General features: G+C 39.5%; 1 protein-coding gene across 1 annotated transcript in view; it reads left to right on the top strand.

Annotated features, from left to right (window-relative positions):
- Window positions 1–13659: 13659 nt before the first annotated feature.
- The window catches only part of EIF3E (eukaryotic translation initiation factor 3 subunit E), a 48212-nt gene continuing 39868 nt past the window's right edge, over window positions 13660–22003 (top strand). Inside the window, exons 1-3 of the mRNA XM_006075685.3 lie at window positions 13660–13814; window positions 19750–19864; window positions 21411–21528. Of these exons, the coding sequence (XP_006075747.1) occupies window positions 13725–13814; window positions 19750–19864; window positions 21411–21528 (323 nt within the window). The 5' untranslated portion in view covers window positions 13660–13724. The remainder of the gene's footprint in view (window positions 13815–19749; window positions 19865–21410; window positions 21529–22003) is intronic.

Genomic DNA, 22003 nt, shown 5'->3' with positions numbered 1-22003 from the left:
AAAGGGGAGATCTCCCTTTCAGAGATAAAATACCAGGACTCAGGGCATTTTTTCATGTTTTTTCCTTTTTCAGTAGTTCTGCTTCTCCTGTATCTACTGTGTCCTGGTATGTAAGCAGACTTTTCTATCATGTAAGAAATGTTAAGGATAGAGACATATTCATTTGGCCTAAATCACACATATTAATTCATTCAAAACTTCATTCAGCAAATAGTTATTGGGCAGTAATGAATGGGACTGAAGATTAGTTTCCTGCTTTCATGGAATTACCATGAGCTGAGAAGGATGTGGCTTCCCAGCTGGTACTACTGATAAAGAAACTGCCTGCCAATGCAGGAGATGCAAGAGACACAGATTTGATCCCTTGGTTGGGAAGATCCCCTGGAGTAGGGCATGGCAACCCACTCCAGTATTCTTGCCTGGAGACTCCCTTGGACAGAGGACCCTGATGGGCTACAGTCCATAGGATCACACAGAGTTGGACACGACTGAAGCAACTTAGCACATACGCATGAGCAGGATGGAAACCAATACTGAACAACAACATAGGCTGTGATAAACATTGGGAGGGAAGTTAACAAGGTGAGGTAAGGTTGGAGGGAATTCTTCTAAATAGGAAAATCAGGGAAGACCTCTCTAACCACATGCATAGTCTCAAATCATCTGGAAAGCTGGATAGTATTTTTCTTAAATATCTATTTATTTGGCTGCATGGGTCTTAGTTGCAGCATGCGGGATCTTTCATTGCATCATGCAGGATCTTTCATTCCAGCGCAAGGAATCTCTAGTTGTGGCACGTGGGCTTCGTTGCTGCACTGCATGTGAGACCTCATTTCCCTGACCAGGGAAAGGACCCACATCTTCTGCACTGAAAGGCAGATTCATAACTACTGGACCACCAGGGAAGTCCCAGTTGGTTAATATTAAGATATTTAAGTGCTTTCACATGAACCCCAGTTGCTGTTCTACTCTAAGGGCCTCCTTTCCATTACATCATTTTCTTCAAAAGGTACATGGGTATAGACATAAATAGACATAGACATAAATGATCTTAAGACCATTCCTGATCTTAAGAACTCATAGTTTAGCAGAAGAAACAGACATGTAAACAGTTAAGAAAATACAACATGGCTAAGAGGATACCACCAGCATGAACAAGGTTTCCATTCCTCATTAACTCTTCTGCTTTAGCCTTCTGGTGTCCCTAAAAACTCTGTTTACCTGTTTGGGTTTTAGGCTGAAAATTCTGCTTGTGTCCCCCTATATAATCTTAATATTTACCTCTACATTGTTGGCTATATCAAAGTAACTTGACTTGCATGCTCTGCTAGCTTAATTCCCTCACTGGCGGTAGATTCTAGTGTTGGCTTGAGATATACATAACAAAGTACTGGGGAAAATATTTTTTAAACTTACTTTCTTAAAGAGACCATATTTTTCATGTCAGATTTTTCAAATAAGATGTCTGGCCAGATAATTGAAGCTGGCTGTTATCGCACAAGAGAATGTGTTCAAGTGATAATTGTCATGATTAGAAGCCTGTACTGCATTTCAGTATTACCATTTCCTGTCAGTAATCATGCTAGTCTGGAAAGCAGGCAGTGAACGTTTATTTGGACTGCAGGAATTTTTAAAGACAGATAACACAGGCACAGAATACTCTAGGAAAGACACACAGAGTTAAAAGTATTTGAACAGATACATAGGTATTTGAATTATGTCCTGGAGTGGCTAGTGGTTTATATTAGCTTGTCAACTCTTAGATTCATCACAACTCTTTCAGATTCCTCTGAGATACTTTTGACTACTGGGAATTGCTACTTTCCCCCCAAGAATGGCGGCCACATTCCAGGTCCTAGCATCGGGGAAAGATAAAAAGAGTAGTGACGGTTCTCTTTGCCCAATATCCTTCACTTCACATATTGCAACGGCTCCAAATAAGGTAGATTTAGCTGTCAATCCTAGCTTTATATGAGGTGGTAAGTGAAGAAAAAAGGGGATTTAAGTCCTCCAAAGGCACCTTCTCTCTGTGTGATGCTTTAATGAGGATGACAGCAGAACTGAGGTTTCTGGAAATGCTCACAGGCATTAGGTGGAATCAGAACACAGTTCCAATAAGGCCCCCCAGAGAAAAGGAATAAGGTCAGGAAAAAGTCAGCTTCTGAAGATACACACTCCAAGAAGCAATAATTATTTGGGGGCAGGGGGAGACTTAGAAAACACATAGATGTAAGATGTGTCTGTGCTTATGATTTAATTAAGCCACTATATTAATGCTCCATGTACACCTTCATGATTGCACTTACCACACTAAAATATAAATTGTTTAGGCATCTGTCTCTTCTGCCTAGTCATGAGTTCCTTCATGTTGTTGTTGTTGTTTATTCACTAAGCCATGTCCAACTCTTTGCAGTCCCAAGGACTGTAGCCTGACAGGCTCCTCTGTCCATGAGATTTCCATGGAGTGGGTTACCATTTCCTTCTCCAGGGGATCTTCCCAACCCAGGGATCGAACCCATGTCTCCTGCATTGGCAGGTGCATTCTTTACCACTGAACCACCATGGAAGCCCTCCTTCACGTAGAAATAGCATTTTGGTTATTTTCTCATTCTTGGGATCTAGTACTGTGTCAGGCATATTGAATGAGTGGGAAATATAAGTAAAAAAGGCAGACATATTAAAATGCAATAGGTATCTGCATGCAGTATGTAAAAAGGGTAGCTGGATGAACATAATGTTATTTAGCATTATTTAGAAATATTGAAGAGAGCTATTGAATCAGAAGACATGAGAATTCTGAATATGTGTTCATTATAGTAGTGACAGGTATTCATTAGACTATTCCGAAATATGGATGAATTTATATCAAGCATATGTTGTCTGGATATCCAGGTTCTATGCATATCTATTCATTTCTATAGCATTTGTTGAGTACTTGATATATATGAGGTACTAAGACAGAAATTGGGACTACAAAGACATCTATTTCTGCTCTAAATCTTTACTATTTCCTTTCTTCTGCTAATTTTGGACTAAGTTCTTTTCTGTAGTTCTTTAAGGTGTAGAGTTAGGTTGCTTTGGGGGAATCTTTCTTGGTTCTTAATGTAGAGAAACAATAAACTTGGTGACTTACATGAGCAGAACTTAGCATGGAAGAAGTATATGGCTCCAGAGAGATAAAGTTCTAAAGAACTTTACAGAGTGTGAAGACATTTTTCTAATATACTCCATGAAATAGGAAGTGCAGAGTCTATTAAGTACCACAGATTGTGTGGCTTAAACAACACAAATTTTTTGTGTCACAAATCTGGAGACTAGAAGTTCAAGGTCAATATCTTGGAAGGGTTGTTTCTTCAAAGGCCTCTCTCCTTGGCTTACAGATGGCCATCTTTTCCCTGTGTCTTCACATAGTCTTTCCGTTGTACATGTTTGTATCCTAATCTTTTCTGCTTATCAGGACACAGTCATCTAGGATTAGAGCACACCCTAATGATGTCTTTTTAACTTAATTACCTTTGTAAAGATCCTAAGTCCAAATATAGTTGGAGGCTTGGCCTTCAGCTTATGAATTTCAACAGTTGTTGTTTAGTCACTAAGTCATGTCTGAATCTTCTGTGACCCCATGGATGGTAGCCTTCCAGGCTCCTCTGTCCATGGGATTTCCCAGGCAAGAATACTGGAGTGGGTTGCCATTTCCTTCTCAAGGGGATCTTCCTGACCCAGAGATCGAACTGGAGTTTCCTGCATTGGCAGGTGGATTCTTTACCGTGGACCACCAGGGAAGCCTGAATTTCAGGAGTTGTTATTCAGTCTCTAAGTCATGTCCCACTCTTTGCACCTTTATAGACTTCAACACGCCAGGCTTTTCTGTCCTTCACTATCTCCCAGAGTTTGCTCAGACTCATGTCCATTGAGTCAGTGATGCTATCCAACCATCTCATCCTTTGCTGCCCTCTCCTCCTTTTGCCTTCAATCTTTCCCAGCATCAGGGTCTTTTCTAATGAGCTGGCTCTTCACATTCATACTGAAGCTTCAGCCTCAGCATCATCCTTCCAATGAATATTCAGGGTTAATTTCCTTTAGGATTGACTGGCTTGATCTCCTTGCTATCCAAGGGACTTGCAAGAGTCTCCAACATGACAATTCAAAAGCATTAATTCTTTAGCACTCAGCCTTCTTTATGGTCCAATTCTCACGTCCATACATGACTCTGGAAAAACCATAGCTTTGGCTATATGGACCTTTGTTGGCAAAGTGATGTCTTTGCTTTTTAATATGCTGTCTAGGTTTGCCATAGCTTTCCTTCTAGGCAGCAAGTCTCTTTTAATTTCATGGCAGCAGTCATCATTAGCAATGATTTTGGAACCCAAGAAAATAAAACCGTCACTGCTTCCACTTTTTCCCCTTCTATTTGACATGAAGTGATGTGACCTGATGCCATGATCTTAGTTTTTTGAATGTTGAAATTTAAACCGGCTTTTTCACTCTCTTCTTTCACTCTCATCAAGAGGCTCTTTAGTTCCTCTTTGCTTTCTGTTATTAGAGTTGTATCATCTGTTTATCTGAGGTCACTGATATTTCTCCCTGCGATCTTGATTCCAGCTTGTGCTTCATCCATCCTGGCATTTCAAATGATGTACTCTGCATATAAGTTAAATAAACAGGGTGACAATATACAGCTTTGTTACTCCTTTCCCAATTTTGAGCCAGTCAATTGTTTCATTTAAGGTTCTAATTGTTGCCTTTTGACTTGCATACAGGTTTCTCAGGAGATAGGTAAGGTGGTCTGGTATTCCCATTTCTTTAAGAAATTTCCAGTTTGTTGCAATCCACACAGTCAAAGGCTTTAGCATAATAAAAGGAAAACAGACATAAATGTTTTTCTGTAACTCCCTTGCTTTCTCTATGATCCAACAAATGTAGGTAATTTGATCTCTAGTTCCTCCGCCTTTTCTAAACTCAGCTTACACATCTTGAAGTTCTTGGTTCACATATTGCTGAAGCCTAGCTTGAAGAATTTTGAGCATAACCTTACTAGCCAAGAGAACACACCGGCCAGAGCAAACATCCTCTTCCAGCAACACAAGAGAAGACTCTACACATGGACATCACCAAATGGTCAATACCTAAATCAGACTGATTATATTCTTTGCAGCCAAAGATGGAGAAACTCTATATAATCCGCAAAAACAAGACCAGGAGCTGACTGTGGTTCAGATCATGAGCTCCTTATTGCCAAATTGAGACTTAAATTGAAGAAAATAGGGTAAGCCGCAAGACCATTCGGGTATGACCTACATCAAATCCCTTACAATTATACAGTGGAAGTGACAAATAGATTCAAGGGATTAGAGCTGATAGACAAGAGTGCCTGAAGAACTATGGATGGAGGTTTGTGACATCGTACAGGAGGCAGTGATCAAGACATCCCCAAGAAAAAGAAAGGCAAAAAGGCAAAATGGTTGCCTGAGGGGACCTTACAAATAGCTGAGAAAAGAAGAGACGCAAAAGGCAAAGGAGAAAAGGAAAGAGATACCCATTTGAATGCAGAGTTCCAAGGAATAGCAAGGAGAGATAAGAAAGCCTTCTGCAGTAATCAATGCAAAGAAATAGAAGCAAACAATAGAATGGGAAAGACTAGAGATCTCTTTAAGAAAACTAGAGATACCAAAGGAACATTTCATGCGAAGAACAGAAATGGTATGGATCTAACAGAAGCAGAAGATATTAAGAAGAGGTGGCAAGAGTACTATACAAGAATATATACAGAAGAATTCAGAAGAACTATACAAAAAAGAATATATACAGAAGAACTATACAAAAAAAGATCTTCATGACCTAGATAACCACGATGGTGTGATCACTCACCTAGAGCCAGACATCCTGGAATGCAAAGTCAAGTGGGCCTTAGGAGGCATCACTACAAACAAAGCTAGAGGAGGTGATGGAATTCCAGTTAAGCTATTTCAAATCCTAAAAGATGATGCTGTGAAAGTGCTGCACTCAATATGCCAGCAAATCTGGAAAACTCAGCAATTGCCACAGGACTGGAGAAAGTCAGTTTTTATTCCAATCCCAAAGAAAGGCAAATGCCAAAGAAAGTTCAATTGAGTGCACAATTACACTCATCTCACATTAGCAAAGTAATGCTCAAAATTCTCCAAGCCAGGCTTCAACAGTACGTGAACCGTGAACTTCCATATGTTCAAACTGCATTTGGAAAAGGCAGAGGAACCAGAGATCAAATTGCCATCATCTGTTATGTCATCAAAAAAGCAAAAGAGTTCCAGAAAAACATCTACTTCTCCTTTATTGATTACACCAAAGCCTTTGACTATGTGGATCACAATAAACTGTGGAAAATTCTGAAAGAGTTGGGAAGACCAGACCACCTTACCTGCCTCCTAAGAAATTTGTATGCAGGTCAAGAAGCAAGATTTAGAAACAGATATGGAACAACAGACTGGTTCCAAAACAGGTAAGGAATACATCAAAGTTGTATATTGTTACCCTGCTTATTTAATTTACATGCAGAGTACATCATGTGAAATGCCGGGTTGGATGAAGCACAAGCTGGAATCAAGATTTCCAGGAGAAATATCAATAACATCAGATATGCCGATGACACCAACCTTTTTGGTAGAAAGTGAAGAGGAACTAAAGAACCTCTTGATGAAAGTGAAAGAGGAGAGTTGGCTTAAAACTCAACATTTAAAAAACTAAGATCATGGCATCAGGTCCCATCACTTCATGGCAAATAGATGGGAAAACAATGGAAACAGTATTTTTGGGGGGCTTCAAAATCACTGCAGATGGTGATTGCAGCCATGAAATTAAAAGACGCTTGCTCCTTGGAAGAAAAGCTCTGACCAACCTAGACAGCATATTAAAAAGCAGAGACTTTACTTTGCCGACAAAGTCCATCTAGTCAAAGCTATGGTTTTTCCAGTAGTCATGTATGGATGTGAGAGTTGGACTATAAATAAAGCTGAGTGCTAAAGAATTGATGCTTTTGAGCTGTGGTGTTTGAGAAGACTCTTGAGAGTCCCTTAGGCTCAAGGAGATCAAACCAGTCAATAGTAAAGGAAATCAGTCCTGAATATTCATTGGAAGGACTGTTGCTGAAGCTGAAGTGCCAATACTTTGGCCACCTGATGGGAAGAACTGACTCATTTGAAAAGACCCTGATGCTGGGAAAGATTGAAGGCAGGAGGAGAAGGGGACAACAGAGGATAAGATGGTTGTATGACATCAGCGACATGATGGACATGAGTTTGAGGAAGCTCCAGGAGTTGGTGATAGACAGGGAAGCCTGGCGTGCTACAGTCCACGGGGTCGCAAAGAGTTGGACACGACTGAGTAAGTGAACTTACTAGCATGCAGAATGAGTACAATTGTTCGGTAGTTTAAACATTCTTTGGCATTGCCTTTCTTTAGGATTAGAATAAAAACTGATCTTTTCTGGTCCTGAGGCCACTGGTGAGTTTTCCAAATTTGCTGACACATTGAGTGCAGCACTTTAACAGCATCATCTTTTAGGATTTGAAACAGCTAAGCTGGAGTTCCATCACCTCCACTAGCTTTGTTTTAGTAATGCTTCCTAAGACCCATTTGACTTCAGACTCCAGAATGTCTGACTCTAGGTGAGTGATCACACCATCGTGTTTATCTAGGTCATTAAGACCTTTCTTGTATAGTTCTGTGTATTCTTACCACCTCTTCTTAATCTCTTTTGGTTCTGTTATATCCTTCTCATTTCTATCGTTTATCATGCCCATCTTACATGAAGTGTTCCCTTGATATCTCCAATTTTCTTGAAGAGATCTCTAGTCTTTCCAGTTCTATTGTTTTCCTCTACTTCTTTGCATTGTTCATTTAAGAAGGTCTTCTTATCTCTCCTTGCTATTCTCTGAAACTCTGCATTCAGTTGGGTATATTTTTCCCTTTCTCCCTTGCTTCTCTTCTTTCCTCAGCCATTTGTAAAGCCTCTCCAATCACTTTGCCTTCTTGCATTTCTTTTTCTTTGGAATGTTTTTGGTCACTGCCTCCTGTACAGTGTTCTGAACCTCTGTCCATAGTTCTTCAGGAACTCTGTCTACCAGATCTAATCCCTTGAATGTTTTTGTCACCTGCACTGTATAATCACACCGGATTTTATTGAGGTCATGCCTGAATGACCTAGTAGTTTTCCCTAATTTATTCAATTTAAGCCTGAATTTTGCAATTAGGAGCCTATGATCTGAGCCACAGTCAGCTCCCAGTCTTGTTTTTACTGACTGTATCAAGCTTCTCCATCTTTGGCTACAAAGAATATGGTCAATACTGAAATGTTAGCCTTCGACCTGCTTCATTTTTTACTCCAAGGCCAAACTTGCCTGTTACTCCAGGTATCTCTTGACTTCCTACTTTTGCATTCCAATCCCCTAAGATGAAATGCACATTTTTGTGTGTGTTTGTGTTAGTTCTAGAAAGTCTTGTAGGTCTTCCTAGAACCAGTCAATTTCAGCTTCTTCAGCATTAGTGGTTGGTGCATAGATTTGGATTACTGAGATGTTGAATGGTTTGCCTTGGAAATGAACTGAGATCGTTCTATCATTTTTGAAGTTGCACCCAAGTACTGCATTTCAGACTCTATTGTTGACTATGAGGGCTACTCCATTTTTTCTAAGGGGTTTTTGCCCACAATAGTAGATATAATGATCATCTGATCACCAGCAGATACATCCACAACTGAGCATTGTTTCCACTTCGGCCCATCGGCTTCCTTCTTTCTGGAGCTATTAATAATTGCCCTCTGCTCTTCCCCAGTAGCATATTGGACACCTTCTAACCTGGGGAAGGGCTCATCTTCTGGTGTCATATATTTTTGCCTTTTCATAATTCATGGGGTTCTCTCAGCATGAATACCACAGTGGTTTGCCATTCCCTCCTCCAGTGGACCACGTTTTATGAGAACTCTCCACTATGACCTATCCATCTTGGATCGCACATAGTTTCATTGAGTTTCACAAGCCCCTTCACCACAACAAGGCTGTGATCCATGAATGGGGATTTTCAGGAGAGGGGGGCGCAATTCTGCCCATAACAAGGTTAGATATACATTTAGGTCATTCAAATAGGAGGGTGGATGACAGGCTTGATTGGTGCAGGACTTGGGACAGGAAGACCCTTTGGAAGACAATCACAATAATCTGTGTGAGTGATGATCAGAGCCTGAGAGAGAAAGAGGACAGTGTATTGAAGTGAGATGCTAAAAGATTTATCAGGAAAAAAGGGCTTGCAGGATAGAATTCAAACTCCTCAGTATAGTCCATAGAGCCTTTGACAATTCAGCCCTGAGCGCTCAATACAGCTGAATGTTCTACCACTCAGCATCAGGCATGCTACCCTCTAGGCATAAAGACCTTCTCAAAGCCTCCAATCACTTTTTCTCCAGGTCAAGTCTGTGTGCTTGATCTTCCCTCTTCAGAAAACATTCTTTTCCCTTTTCTTAGTCAGCTAAACATCTATTCAGGCAGAGGTAGCCCAGTGTTATCTTCCCCATGAAACTCCAACTTCCTCTGGCAATGAATCACTTCCTCCTCCGGACACTCTGTGCATAGACTCTCTCACATGGTGCTCTGATTCTTTTTTATTTTACAGCTTGTCACCCCCACTAAACTGTAAACTCCTTTTGGGGTGGGATTGGTTCTCTTTCTTTGTTCCCCCAGAGGCTGACATGGTGATCGGCAAATGGAAATTGTGAAGGTATCTGATGAATGTATGAGAAAGTCTTCTGATACCACTGATATCCTATGAGGTGAGGCCTTGCCTGTCATTCCTCTGTAATATCTCTTTTTAACTAAAACACTAAGAAGAGACTAAAGCAAGAAACTCAGATTTTCCATATTTGGGGCTGAATCTCTCTTATAAAAAGAAGCAAGATATTTTCACGAACCAGCAAGGAAAATTCCAAGGGAAAATCCAGGCAAATCAGCAGAGTTTCCAATTTGTCACCACTTTAATCCTTCTTGTAAATCACTTCCAGTATAATTTTAAAGGAAAAAATACCACTGTCTTCATGTCTTTTTCTATTGAAGAACTTCAGGAGTGACTCCCATTGCCTATCTGGTTAAATCCAAGTTTCCCTGTCTGTTTTGAAGATTTTCCACAGCCTGGCTGTGTTTCACCTATCCAATCCACTGTCCACCCAACAGTCAGAATTAACTTCCTGAAACACAGATAAGATTACTCTCACACTCAAAAATACTTTAAGGCTCCTCATGACCACAGATAAATTTCACATTCCTCACAGAAGCTTTCTACTATTTGGCCCTGGTGTTGTGTTTTCTATAACTTCTAGTTTTCTATATAACATCTAGTTTTCTATCTCCAGCTTTTACCTTTCTCCTGAATTCCAGATTCATATGCACCACTGCCTAATCAGTATTTCAACTTAGATGTCTAATAGACATCCAAAACCTAGTATGCCCAACTCTTGATTTCTCTCCTTTAAATATGCAACTGTCACGTCCTTCCTTACCTCAGCAAATGGTCTCTAGGTCTAGAAAGACCTTAGAGTTATCTTGGACCCTTGTCACCTAATCTACTGGCAAATGTTGCTAGTTCTTCATTCAGAAAATATTCAGAATTTCACTACTGTCCACAGCTTTTTCAGTGCTACCACTCTGATCTAAGCCACCGTCATCACGTTTGAGTTATTTCAGTAGTCCCTAACTGGTCCCTCTGTGTATATGTTTGTTCCCCCACCCTCTTTCAAACCCTCAAGGCCGTGTATTATATTATTACATTCATATGACAGTCCTGAATAGTTATGCTTTTTAAAGCATAACTCTGATTATATGCCTTCTCTACTCAAAACCCTCCGATAGCTTTCCACCTCCTTCAGAATGCAATCCAGTCTTTAATATGGCCTACAAAGCATTATGTCATCTGTCCCACCCCTCCCTCTCTGAACTAATCTTCTTCCTCACTTCCTCTTGCTCAATCAGCTATTGAATTTCAAGCCTCCTTGTTATCCCTCAAGGATACAAATTGCACTTTTGCTTCCATACCTTTATACTTAATGTTCCTTCACCTGGAATTTTTCTCCTCTAGGCAGCAACAGGCACCCTCACTTCCTTCAGATCTCTTTTCAAATTCTACTTTATCAGAAAGGCCTTCCTGACTACTTCATATAAATCAACAACCTTTCCCATCATTTTCTAGCTTCTACCTTGCGTATTGTTCTTTATAGCATTTATCACCACCAAATTATGCATTTGTTAATATGTTTTTATCTGTTTCCCCCAACTTGAATATAAGCTTCTTTAGAGAATGCAGTTTGTTTTCTTTACTGACATATTCCCAGGACCTAGACCAGTGCACAGCATATTATAAGCATTCAATTTATATTGAATGAATGAATAATTGCCCCTTATTAGAGTAAAAGCTCCTATGGCCAGAGACTAGCTCTCACAAATTTTATATTTCCTTTAACACCTAGCTTAGTACCTTGAATATGGTAAAAGTTCAAAGTGAATCAAATTGAAGTGCATCTTATTTCTCTCTGCTTCTCAAAGATGCTCACTGTTCCTTTTTGACAAGTTTCCATACTCTACCTGCTTCCTTCCCTCCTCTGTTGAAGCTCCCTTCTGGTGGAAGCCTCAGTTTCTACAATTTCTCTCTTTAATGTCCTCTTTTCCTGCATGCATACTAAATCGCTTCAGTCATGTGGGATTCTTTGCAACCCAGTGGACTATAGCCCCCTGGGCTCCTCTGTCCATGGAATTCTCCAGGCAAGAATACTGGAATGGGTTGCCATGCCCTCCTCCAGGGAATCTTCCCAACCCAGGGATTGAACCTGCATGTCATGTGTCTTCTGCATTGGCAAGTGGGTTCTTTACCACTAATGAGCATAATTTGACTTTTAAAAGTCACTTTGTCAGACTTAGAGAACAAACTAACGGTTGCCTGCACAAATTTAAAATGGATAACCAAAAAGGACCTACTGTACAGCACATGGAACTCTGCTCAACATTATGTGGCAGCCTGGATGGGAGACAGTTTGGGAGAGAATGGATGCATGTATATATACTGATGAGTTCCTTCACTGTTCATCTTAAACTATCACATTATTAATTGGCTATACCCCAATACAAAATAAAAAGTTTATTTTTAAAAAGTCACTCTGGCTGCTGTATGGAGTATAAACCAGAGGATAAAAAGAGGGAAAGCAAGGTGATTAGTGAAGAAGCTATTCTAAAAATCACGATAATGGGGGTTTGGAGTAGGCATTAACCTTGTAGGTGTTGTGAACTGATTGATCAGGACATGTTTTAAAGGTAGAGCCAGAGGATTTGTTGGTGGGGTCAATGTAGAACAAAAGTCAAGGATGACTTGAAGATTTTGTGTCTTAACTGGACAAATGGAGTGGGCATTCACCGAGATGGGGAAGCGTGTAAAAGAAGTAGGTTTTGACCAGAGAATTACATAGGGAATTTGGTTTTGGACACATTAATGTTATATTGAGTTGGCTTTTAACTACTAGTCTTGTTGGGGCTCTAATTAGGGAGTTGTCAATGTGTAGATTGCCTTTTGGTTGGATGACATCACTTAGGGCAATGGCCTGGAGCACTCTCTAGGAAGAACGAAGAGGTCAAAGACACCAAGGCACTCCAAAATGAAGAGGCCTGAAAGATGACAAGGAACTAGCAATGGAGACAAGAGTACTTAGAATAAAGCTCACATTCCCTACCTTAATCATCACCTGGCCCTTCTCCTTATCTTTAACCTCACTCTCCAGTCACATAGGCTACTCAGTTTTTGAAACACACCAGGTCCTTTCCTGTCTCATTGTCTTTGCTGTGCTTCCACCAGGCATGTTTTCACCCAGGCTCTAATTTTGTTCATCTGCCCCTGTTACCACAACTTCGGCTAAATTGTAACCCTGAATTTTCTCTAAACTCCGTAATTAAAAAGCCCCAATCTGGTATCGCCTCACTCCATGACCCACACACACACCAAGTTATGGCTCTTACTATAATCTCAAATTATTTCACTTGCTTCTTGTCTAGAAAACCATCCTACCTTAATTTAACAATTGCTTATGAAATGATTACTATATCCTAAATATAAACTCAGCTGTTCCTCCTCGTATGTGATTTTCTGGAGAGCGGGAGCCTCAGTATCTTGTCCTCCACCGCACCTCCAATACAAATGACATTGCCTCAGCCAATCAGTTCTTGAGTTTTCAGTATTTGTTAATGGAACGGATCGCAACGGTGGCTCAGCCGTAAAGGATCAGCCACCAATGCCGAGACTTGTAGGAGACGCGGGTTCCATCCCTGGGTTTGGAAGATACCCTGCAGTAGGAAATGGCAACCCACGCCAGTATTCTTGCCGGGGAAATCCCATGGACCGAGGAGCCTGGTGGGCTGCAGTCCATGGGGTCGCCAGAGTCGGACAGGAAGGAGGGACTAAACAACAACTTCAAGACATCTATTAGTCATGAAGAAATTTCGCCTGCCGCTCCACCCACGCCCACAGTAGCCTGGAGGGATGGAGGGAGGAGGGTGGGAGGATCTCACGCATGCGCTATTGTTCTCTGAGTGCTCGCGTTTGAACCCCGCCCCTTTCTTTAACTGGTTTAGCCACAGCACTTGCGCAGTTCAGGACTGTTTGTTCCTTTGTCGGCGCTATCAATAAAGTTTTAGCGAGCGCACGCTTTCCTTTTCCTTGGCAAGATGGCGGAGTACGACCTGACTACTCGCATCGCGCACTTTTTAGATCGGCATTTAGTCTTTCCGTTGCTTGAGTTTCTCTCCGTAAAAGAGGTAAGGGGTTCTTTAAGCGCGCGGAAGGCGTGGGAGTGCTTGAGATCCGAGGTAAGGACAAAAAGCAGTGGCAGAAGCCTTAGGCCTGACTCGTGGGAGGCGACCGCGAGTTTGGTCTTGAGACGGGCTGTGAGGACCTGCTAGTAGTTTAGCGTCAGCCCTGTTGATTAGCTACGCGGAATTCTGCCGTGAGCAGGGGTAAAGTGACAATACGAAACTCAGGGGCGAAAGGGAACTCAGGAGCGAAAGGGAGTGATCTCTCCTTCACTTCTTGAGGTGCCGGTGCCGTAGGGACTTCCGCGTCATTCCTCTCGGAAGTTGGCGATTGGCTGGCTCTGCTGTAGTAATGCTTGACTAGCTGGCTTCTAAAAGCAAAAAATTTAAATTTTTTCCCGGGCACTGTAGGAAGGGTGGTTTGGCTCTGTGCTTTTCTTTGCTGGATGGTTTGGAATGATTTTCTTACACTTAAATATCTAGTCCCTTAATTTCCGTAAAGTTATGAGTTCTTTGCGAGGAGTTTAGCGTTTCTGTAGATAGCCACTTCTAGAAGCGTCGCGTGTTTTGTTCGATGGGCAGGGCGACCCAAAAAATAACAAACCAGCAATTTTTATCTTGAAAGTTGGTTTTCAGCGTATAGATGTACGGACTTCGAGTGATTGGAATTGGTCGCTAATGTTTATTTAGCTATTCAAGATACCTTGAAAAAGTATTTGGTTCTGGACCTAATTTAAAAACATATCTCAGCCCTAAAAGTTTGAAAATCTTAGGCTTAGTTACACTTAAGTTTATTGGGAAATTGGTGTGTTTTAGTAGTTACAATAAAGCGATATTGCTGTGAGGAAAGAATTAGAATATTGACCAGAAAAAATAGACGCGTTCTGTTTCCAGAAGCAGATTAAAACTCGAGTCTACTTAGGGCACTTTAGATTTGGGGAGTAGATTTTGTGTGTCCGAACAGCAAAACGATTAAAAAGCCCTACAAATAAACATTAAATTGTTCTGATAAGTTTTCAAATTTTCCCATGGTACATTGGACAAGTATAACCCTCCAATTCGTATGAACCTTTTCTAAAAACCTACAGACAACTCTATAGTTGTTGAAATTAGGGAACAGCCAAGTTTATTTTCAATACTGTTCAAAAATGTCTTGCCATATAAAACTTGGTTCTGTCTTGGTTTTTCTTGTATAGGATGTACTTAATCTATATTATAGAGCTTGAATAAAACAGTTTAGTTGGCCTTCTGTTGTCGTTTTTGGAGAATTGAGAAAGATTCATCAAAGATAAAGGAATAGAAAAATATCTTCTTTACTTCTAAACTTGCCAGACTTCTTGTTTAATGGTCTTTACACTTTGGTTTTTCAAGGCAGACAGATGACAGGGAGGAATACATAAGTGTTAATTAGTTTTTCATTGGGCAAGACCAAAACTGAACAGAGCTGAGAATCAGTGGGAAATAACAGCTCTAACTATGTTTTCTTGGAGAGAATATTGGTGGTTTGGCTGTAATACTTCGAGAGGCAGAAGATGCTGGAATATTTATCAGCAGCCATGAAATTAAAAGACACTTACTCCTTGGAAGGAAAGTTATGACCAACCTAGATAGCATATTCAAAAGCAGAGACATTACTTTGCCAACAAAGGTCTGTCTAGTTAAGGCTATGGTTTTTCCAGTGGTCATGTATGGATGTGAGAGTTGGACTGAAGAAAGGTGAGTGCTGAAGAATTGATGCTTTTGAACTGTAGTGTTGGAGAAGCCTCTAGAGTCCCTTGGACTGCAAGGAGATCCAACCAGTCCATTCTATAGGAGATCAGCCCTGGGTGTTCTTCGGAAGGAATGATGCTAAAGCTGAAACTCTGGTACTTTGGCCACCTCATGCGAAAAGTTGACTCCTTGGCAAAGACTCTGATGCTGGGAGGGATTGGGGGCAGGAGGGGAAGGGGACGACAGAGGATGAGATGGCTGGATGACATCACTGACTCAATGGACGTGAGTTTGAGTGGACTCCAGGAGTTGGTGATGGACAGGGAGGCCTGGCGTGCTGTGATTCATGGGGTCGCAGAGTCGGACACAACTGAGCAACTGAACTGAACTGAAGTATAGGATTACCATGGAATTATGAGAAATCCAAGATAAAATCTCATCACTAAAAACCTTACCCTTTGGTGGAGAAAGGTCTGTAATTGTAAGTCCAAGAGTAATAAATGTCAGAGAAGTACTATTGGAGTGTTATCAAAATTGAAGAGGTACTATTCTGTGGGTAAAAAGGATTTTGAGGAGGGGAGTCTGAGTTTTATAGGCCAGATAGTTAGGATAGATACTCAGTGATGATGAGGGTATTAATTAAGTATATTTATAGTATGTTGGAGAATATAAGCTCCATGAGAGCAGGAACTGTGTTTTCTCCCTTGGGTTCTCAGTAAAGAGAGTCTGGTATAAAGGCTTTTCATGATTATTTAATAAATGTGTGAATACTTATTGGAAGCTTGATGTTCTTTATTCTCAAGTGAAGTAGAAGGCCAGATAATTTTTAAGAGCCTGGGGAATGAATTGAGACCTGGACTAGGATCCTGTTTCTGTAGGATCCTGTCTCTGTCAGCACTCTGGTGCACTTGGGAGCTGTCTTTCCCATCTTGACTAAACCTTTTCTCATGCATCAAGTGTTCGTACTACTACCACCCTCATGGGGTAAGTTAGAAAAATTCATGAACTAGTGCGTATAAAGAATTTAGTCTTCTGGTACAGAGTAGCTACTCCAAAGCCTCCAAAGGAGGCTGCTGCTGCTGCTAAGTCGCTTCAGTCGTGGCTAGGCCGTCCTGTATGAGAGGGGAGTGAGGCATTCAGTTGGGGTTTTAAGGAGTGAGGTCAAGCATGGAAATTGTGACTGAAGAAACTGACCAAAGACAAGTGCAAGGATTGGTGAATGTGAAGAGCCTAACTTTGATTGGAAATCTTACGTTTATTAGTGGTCATTCTTGGAATGAGAGAAGCAGTAGAAGGTTATTTGAGTAGCGTAGACAGTGTGGTGGATAAATGCCATCTCAAGATTGATGAAAAAGAATTGTTGATTTGAGAAAAGCAGAGATTTGATTGAATAACATTATTGCCTAGTTCTGAAATATTTTATAATTAACTTTAGCCAGAACATAGAAAAGAGATAAATTTTTCCAGTGCTAGCGATTGACATTGAATTCTGTTTGGTTGGAGAAAATGAATGGAATAAATGATAACTACTATAGAGAAGAGCTTTAAAATAGCCAAAACCTGGTGGGCTACTGTCAGTCCATGGGGCCACAAAGACTCAGACATGACTGAGCACACGTTAAAGAGGAGAGCTTGGAAATAGCAAAACTATCCAAACTAACGTGGAAAGTGACCATCAAAAACTGTAAAAATCAGAACAGAGGGTGTGTTGAGGGTGATCAAGTATTTCAGAAACAGTGGTAGAAGAGGTGATGAATTTAAGTTAGAAATGTTAGAGATGAGGTACTGGATGAAAGTTATAATTTGCAAGATAAAGAAGCTTTAAGGGCTTGAGTATTTGAAGAATCATCAGTGTAGATGTTGGATTTGTAGAGGATGATAGCAGGAAGAGGTGTTGAAAGATTTTTAGTTTATTAATAAGTAGTTGTTTTCAAGAGGTAGACAGACTGAACTGGCCGACTGTAGCATGTGAACCAGATACAGCCCTCTCTGCCTGTTTTGTATGGTCTGAGCTTAAAAAAAAATTTAACAGATGAGCATTTGCAATTGTTCTTAACTATAGAACACTAACTGTACACCAGTTGAGTGAAATTTTTCCTGTCTAGAAAGAATTCCATTCTTCTCATTAGAACTGTTGCAAAAAATTTTATTCTGTGTTATATTTTTTAATTTCAAAAAGAAAATTGTAACTTTTCTTTCTTATGGTACTTATATATAGTATTCTTGATTTTCGCGTTTTGGCTCACAAAATTTAAAATGTTTACTATCTTTTCTTTACAGAAAAAGTGTGCCTAAATAAAAGATAAAATTTAGAGAGAATGATATAAGCGGGTGTAGATTTAAGAAGGGGCCATTGAGGTCTGACGCAGAGCAACAATGCTTTGGATCTACAGTTGGGAGAAACATTACAAATTAAAGGCTGTTGATGAAGTGATGAGGAGAGGTGACATACCAGGAAAAGGATCTATTCACCTAAGGTTAGAGTTTTCATAGGGCAAACTGAAAGGAAACTTTGTTGTTGTTTTGTTTTTTAAGTAAACTTCTTACCAAGTATAACATACATACAGAAAAGTGAGCAAATAAAATGCTTTTTTTCCTCCCAAGGAAGCACACTTATGTGTGACCACCATCCAGATCAAAAAATAAAATGTTGCAAACATCCTAAAAATCTTTCTTCTGACCATTCTTAGTCATTACTCACTCTTCCCAAAGGTAAGCACTAGTTTGATTAGTTTGGCTGTTAAAATTTTTATATAAATGGAATTAAGCATTCACCAGCACCTACTGCTTTGTATGACTTCTTTCAACATTGTGAGATTTATCTAAGTTAGGGTGGTAGTAGTTCATTCATTTTCAATTTGGGATGTTAATCCATTGTATGAATATACTGCTGTTGATTCATTCTAATGTTGATAGACTTGGCTGTTACAAATAACGTTTCTGGGAACAGTCTTGGTAATGTCCTTTGAATGTATACACCCATTTATTTTGGGTACCTAGGAGTAGAATTGCTAGGTTAAAGAATATTTTAGTTTTGGAAGATAAAAACAGTTTTCCAAAGAGGTTGTAGTTCTGGCAGCAGAGTAAATTGTTCAGTTTCTCTACATCTATACCAACACTGATATTGTCAGTTTTTTAGATTTTAGTGTGGTTTTAATTTATATTTCCTTTTAATGAGGAATCAATGAGGTTGAGGGCCTTTCTTGGTGTTTATTGGCCATTTGGGTATATTATTGTGGAGTGCCTATTAAAATCTTACAGCCATTTTCAATTGGATTGTCTTTTTCTTACTATTTTGTGGGAGTTCTCTGTAGTTCGGAAGGTTCAGGTTTGATCTCATGGCTGTACCATTTGACCACCTTTATCTTTTCTTTTCATGAATAGTAAAATGTTGTAGAAATTATCTGCATTTTTCTTTGCATGGCAAAACTAGATTTAGTACAAAAATCTTTTGCTGAAATGGTATCATCTTGAGTACTTGATTAAAAATTGTTTTTGAATTAACATTACCATCTCTCTTCCTGAGTGCCGTCGTGTAAAATCCTTACATGTTGCTCAGTACATGACATGTTTATGTGAGTTTGCTTATGTATCTATTTGGTCCCAGAACTGTGGGCTAAATTAATGTTTATTGGACTTCTTGCCAAAGCGAAACCTGTTACGACAAGATTGACAGAATGGGTGCTAGTTTTGTTTCAGGAGTGTGGATGGAAAGCATGAAGGATTTTAACTATTTAGAGAAAAAGTATGTGGAATATAAAGGAGAGACCACCTCAAGGAGAAATGAGTAGGCATCTTGTGGATGTGAGTGACTGAGAAGGTAAAACATTTAAGAGTTGATTCCTAATTACCTGATTGTGGAAAGGTGTCAGCTATACCATGTGCTTCTCAGTGGGGTTGGTATGGTTGGTTGTTTACCCATAGCCTTGTTCTTTCTAGGCTAAAAGGTGACTTGTAGGGACACATAAAAGATCAGAAGTTGGTGGGAATGGTTTTGCTTTATTTTAAAGTTGTTAGGTAAACAAAATATTTTGTCTCTGTAAGTTGATTGCTTGCCTTTCTTGTAGGAGCATGAATTAATAGTGTATGATATTTTACTAAAATATTGTAGTTTAGGATATGTTTCCAGGTACACTAATCTTTACTATTAACTACTTTTTTTGAGGGAACTTCAGTTTATTCATTAGAAACTTGTTTTTTTGTTGTTTTTTTTGTTTTTTTTTTTTTGCAGATATATAATGAAAAGGAGTTGTTACAAGGGAAATTGGATCTTCTTAGTGATACCAACATGGTAGACTTTGCTATGGATGTGTACAAAAACCTTTATTCTGATGATATTCCTCATGGTAAGTTTTTTCATTACATCTGAAGTTTGACATGTGAGCTGAGGGCGTGTGTATTAAACATTTTGTGATTTATGAAAGAACTTTAGCCAAAGTTTTAATAATTATTTGAATGATTTAAAAGTTGTTTGAGTGAAAGGTAATAAATATAAAGGATACAGGTCTTCAAAAAGTATTTTCTTTCATAAAAGGTGTGAATCTGCTTTAAAACATGGTCATCAATGTTTTCAGTTCATAGTATGCATCATCAGAGTTGTACTTACTAATCAGATTGTTTCCTTAGAATTATCTGAGAATGTTGCAGGTTTTTTGGCTTGCTAACTTTTTCAGTTAGCATCTTGTGTGCCTTAGAGATTTCCTGTTTGTCTTGAAGCATCTGAGAATAGCCCTGGTCCTCAAAAGCTTGGTCCCCAGAACCACCATCTTCAGCTTACCTGGGAGAGCTTGTTAGAAATGCGAATTCTTGTGCACAGATTTACTTAGCCAGAGAAAGTTGGCCAAAGACCAGCACTCAAATTAGGGAACTACTGTGGTATAGTATTTTCTAAATCCCTGTTTTCTGTAGTAATAAGTAAGTAAAGTCGCTCCGTCGTGTGCAACTCTTTGCGACCCGATGGACGGTAGCCTACCAGGCTCCTCTGTCCATGGGATTTTCCAGGCAAGAGTACTGGAGTGGGTTGCCATTTCCTTCTCCAGTAGATATTCTTTAAAAACAAAAAAAACACTGCAAGTAATATTAAAAGATTTTAAGAACTCTTCAGTAGAGAAATAACAATTTGCTCTATTTAAATAGACATTTCTCAACATTTGATCTAGATTCCCTCTGTGTGTGAGAAACACTCTTCTAGTATATACTTTCTAATATATAATGTAGAAATTATTATCTTAAATATAATCACTGTTTTGACTTCTACTAAAATTTCCTGCAAGAACCATAGCTCTTTAAATTTTAATTTGTGGTGAAAAAGTAGACTTAATATTTCTCTGAAACTTTAAAACATGCTAACAGGGTAGGTTACGTGCAAGTTTTCTCTGACTTCATAGTGCAGTAAAAAGAAACTATAGAATTGCTTGTGAGAGATTGCCGAACTAGATTTATAGTGAAAAGAGAAGTCACTGATTGGATTTAAATTCCATTCAATCTAGTTGAAAACCTGTAGTAATAATGTATGGAAACCCTTTTGGGCCTATGTTCAGAAACTGGGATAGTCTGCTGAGAGAATGCAGTGACAGCGAATATAAAAACACCGAGAATGAAGTCTCTGAAATGTAAAGTTAGGTAATTGGTTCCTCAACAGCTTCTTTCAGAGGGTATCTGTATATTCCTCAGTTTGCTTTGAGAGTAAGAAGAGGATTCCCTTTGACTTTGTGATGCTAGAAAGAAACAAATTGGATCTAGGGGAGTTACTAACTTGGTGGCTTCTGGCATGTGAATATGTTGGGGAGAAATATATATGTGTACAATTTAGATAGATTGAAAAATGTCCAAGACATCCTCATAGTTAGCAGTATAATTTAACATTGTAGTACTCCTTTGCATTTTTAATAGCTTTGAGAGAAAAAAGAACAACTGTTGTTGCACAGCTGAAACAGCTTCAAGCAGAAACTGAACCGATTGTGAAGATGTTTGAAGATCCAGAAACTACAAGGCAAATGCAGTCAACCAGGTAGCTTCTTTCTTTTTTTAAAAAGTATTTTATTGAAGTTGCATTGATATATAATGTTGTACTAATTTCTGCTGTACAACAGAGTAATTCAGTTCTGCATATATATAGGTTTTGTGTTCTCCAGCATGGTTTTTTTCACGGGATATTGAAAATAGTTCTTGTACTGCACAGTAGGTCCTTGTTGGTTATCCATTAGATATATTTAAAGCTTCCATCTGCTAGTCCTCCCCTCTCCCCCTGTGCGCTGCCCACCCCCCCCCACCCCCCCCCACGCAACTACAAGTCTGTTCTCTGTGTCTGTGAGTTTATTTCTGTTTTGTAGTTCATTTGTGTCATAGTTTAGATTCCACATCCAAGTGATGTCATATGATATTTGTCTTTCTGTTTTTGACTTAGTATGATTTAGGTACAATCATGTTGTTACAAATGGTGTTATTTCATTCATTTTATGGCTGAGTAGTATTCCATTGTGTAT

The sequence above is a fragment of the Bubalus bubalis genome, chromosome 15 (assembly GCF_019923935.1).
Source record: "Bubalus bubalis isolate 160015118507 breed Murrah chromosome 15, NDDB_SH_1, whole genome shotgun sequence".
NCBI lineage: Eukaryota > Metazoa > Chordata > Mammalia > Artiodactyla > Bovidae > Bubalus > Bubalus bubalis.
The sequence above is the reverse complement of the archived record's forward strand: the minus strand, read 5'-3'. Positions and strand labels throughout refer to the sequence as shown.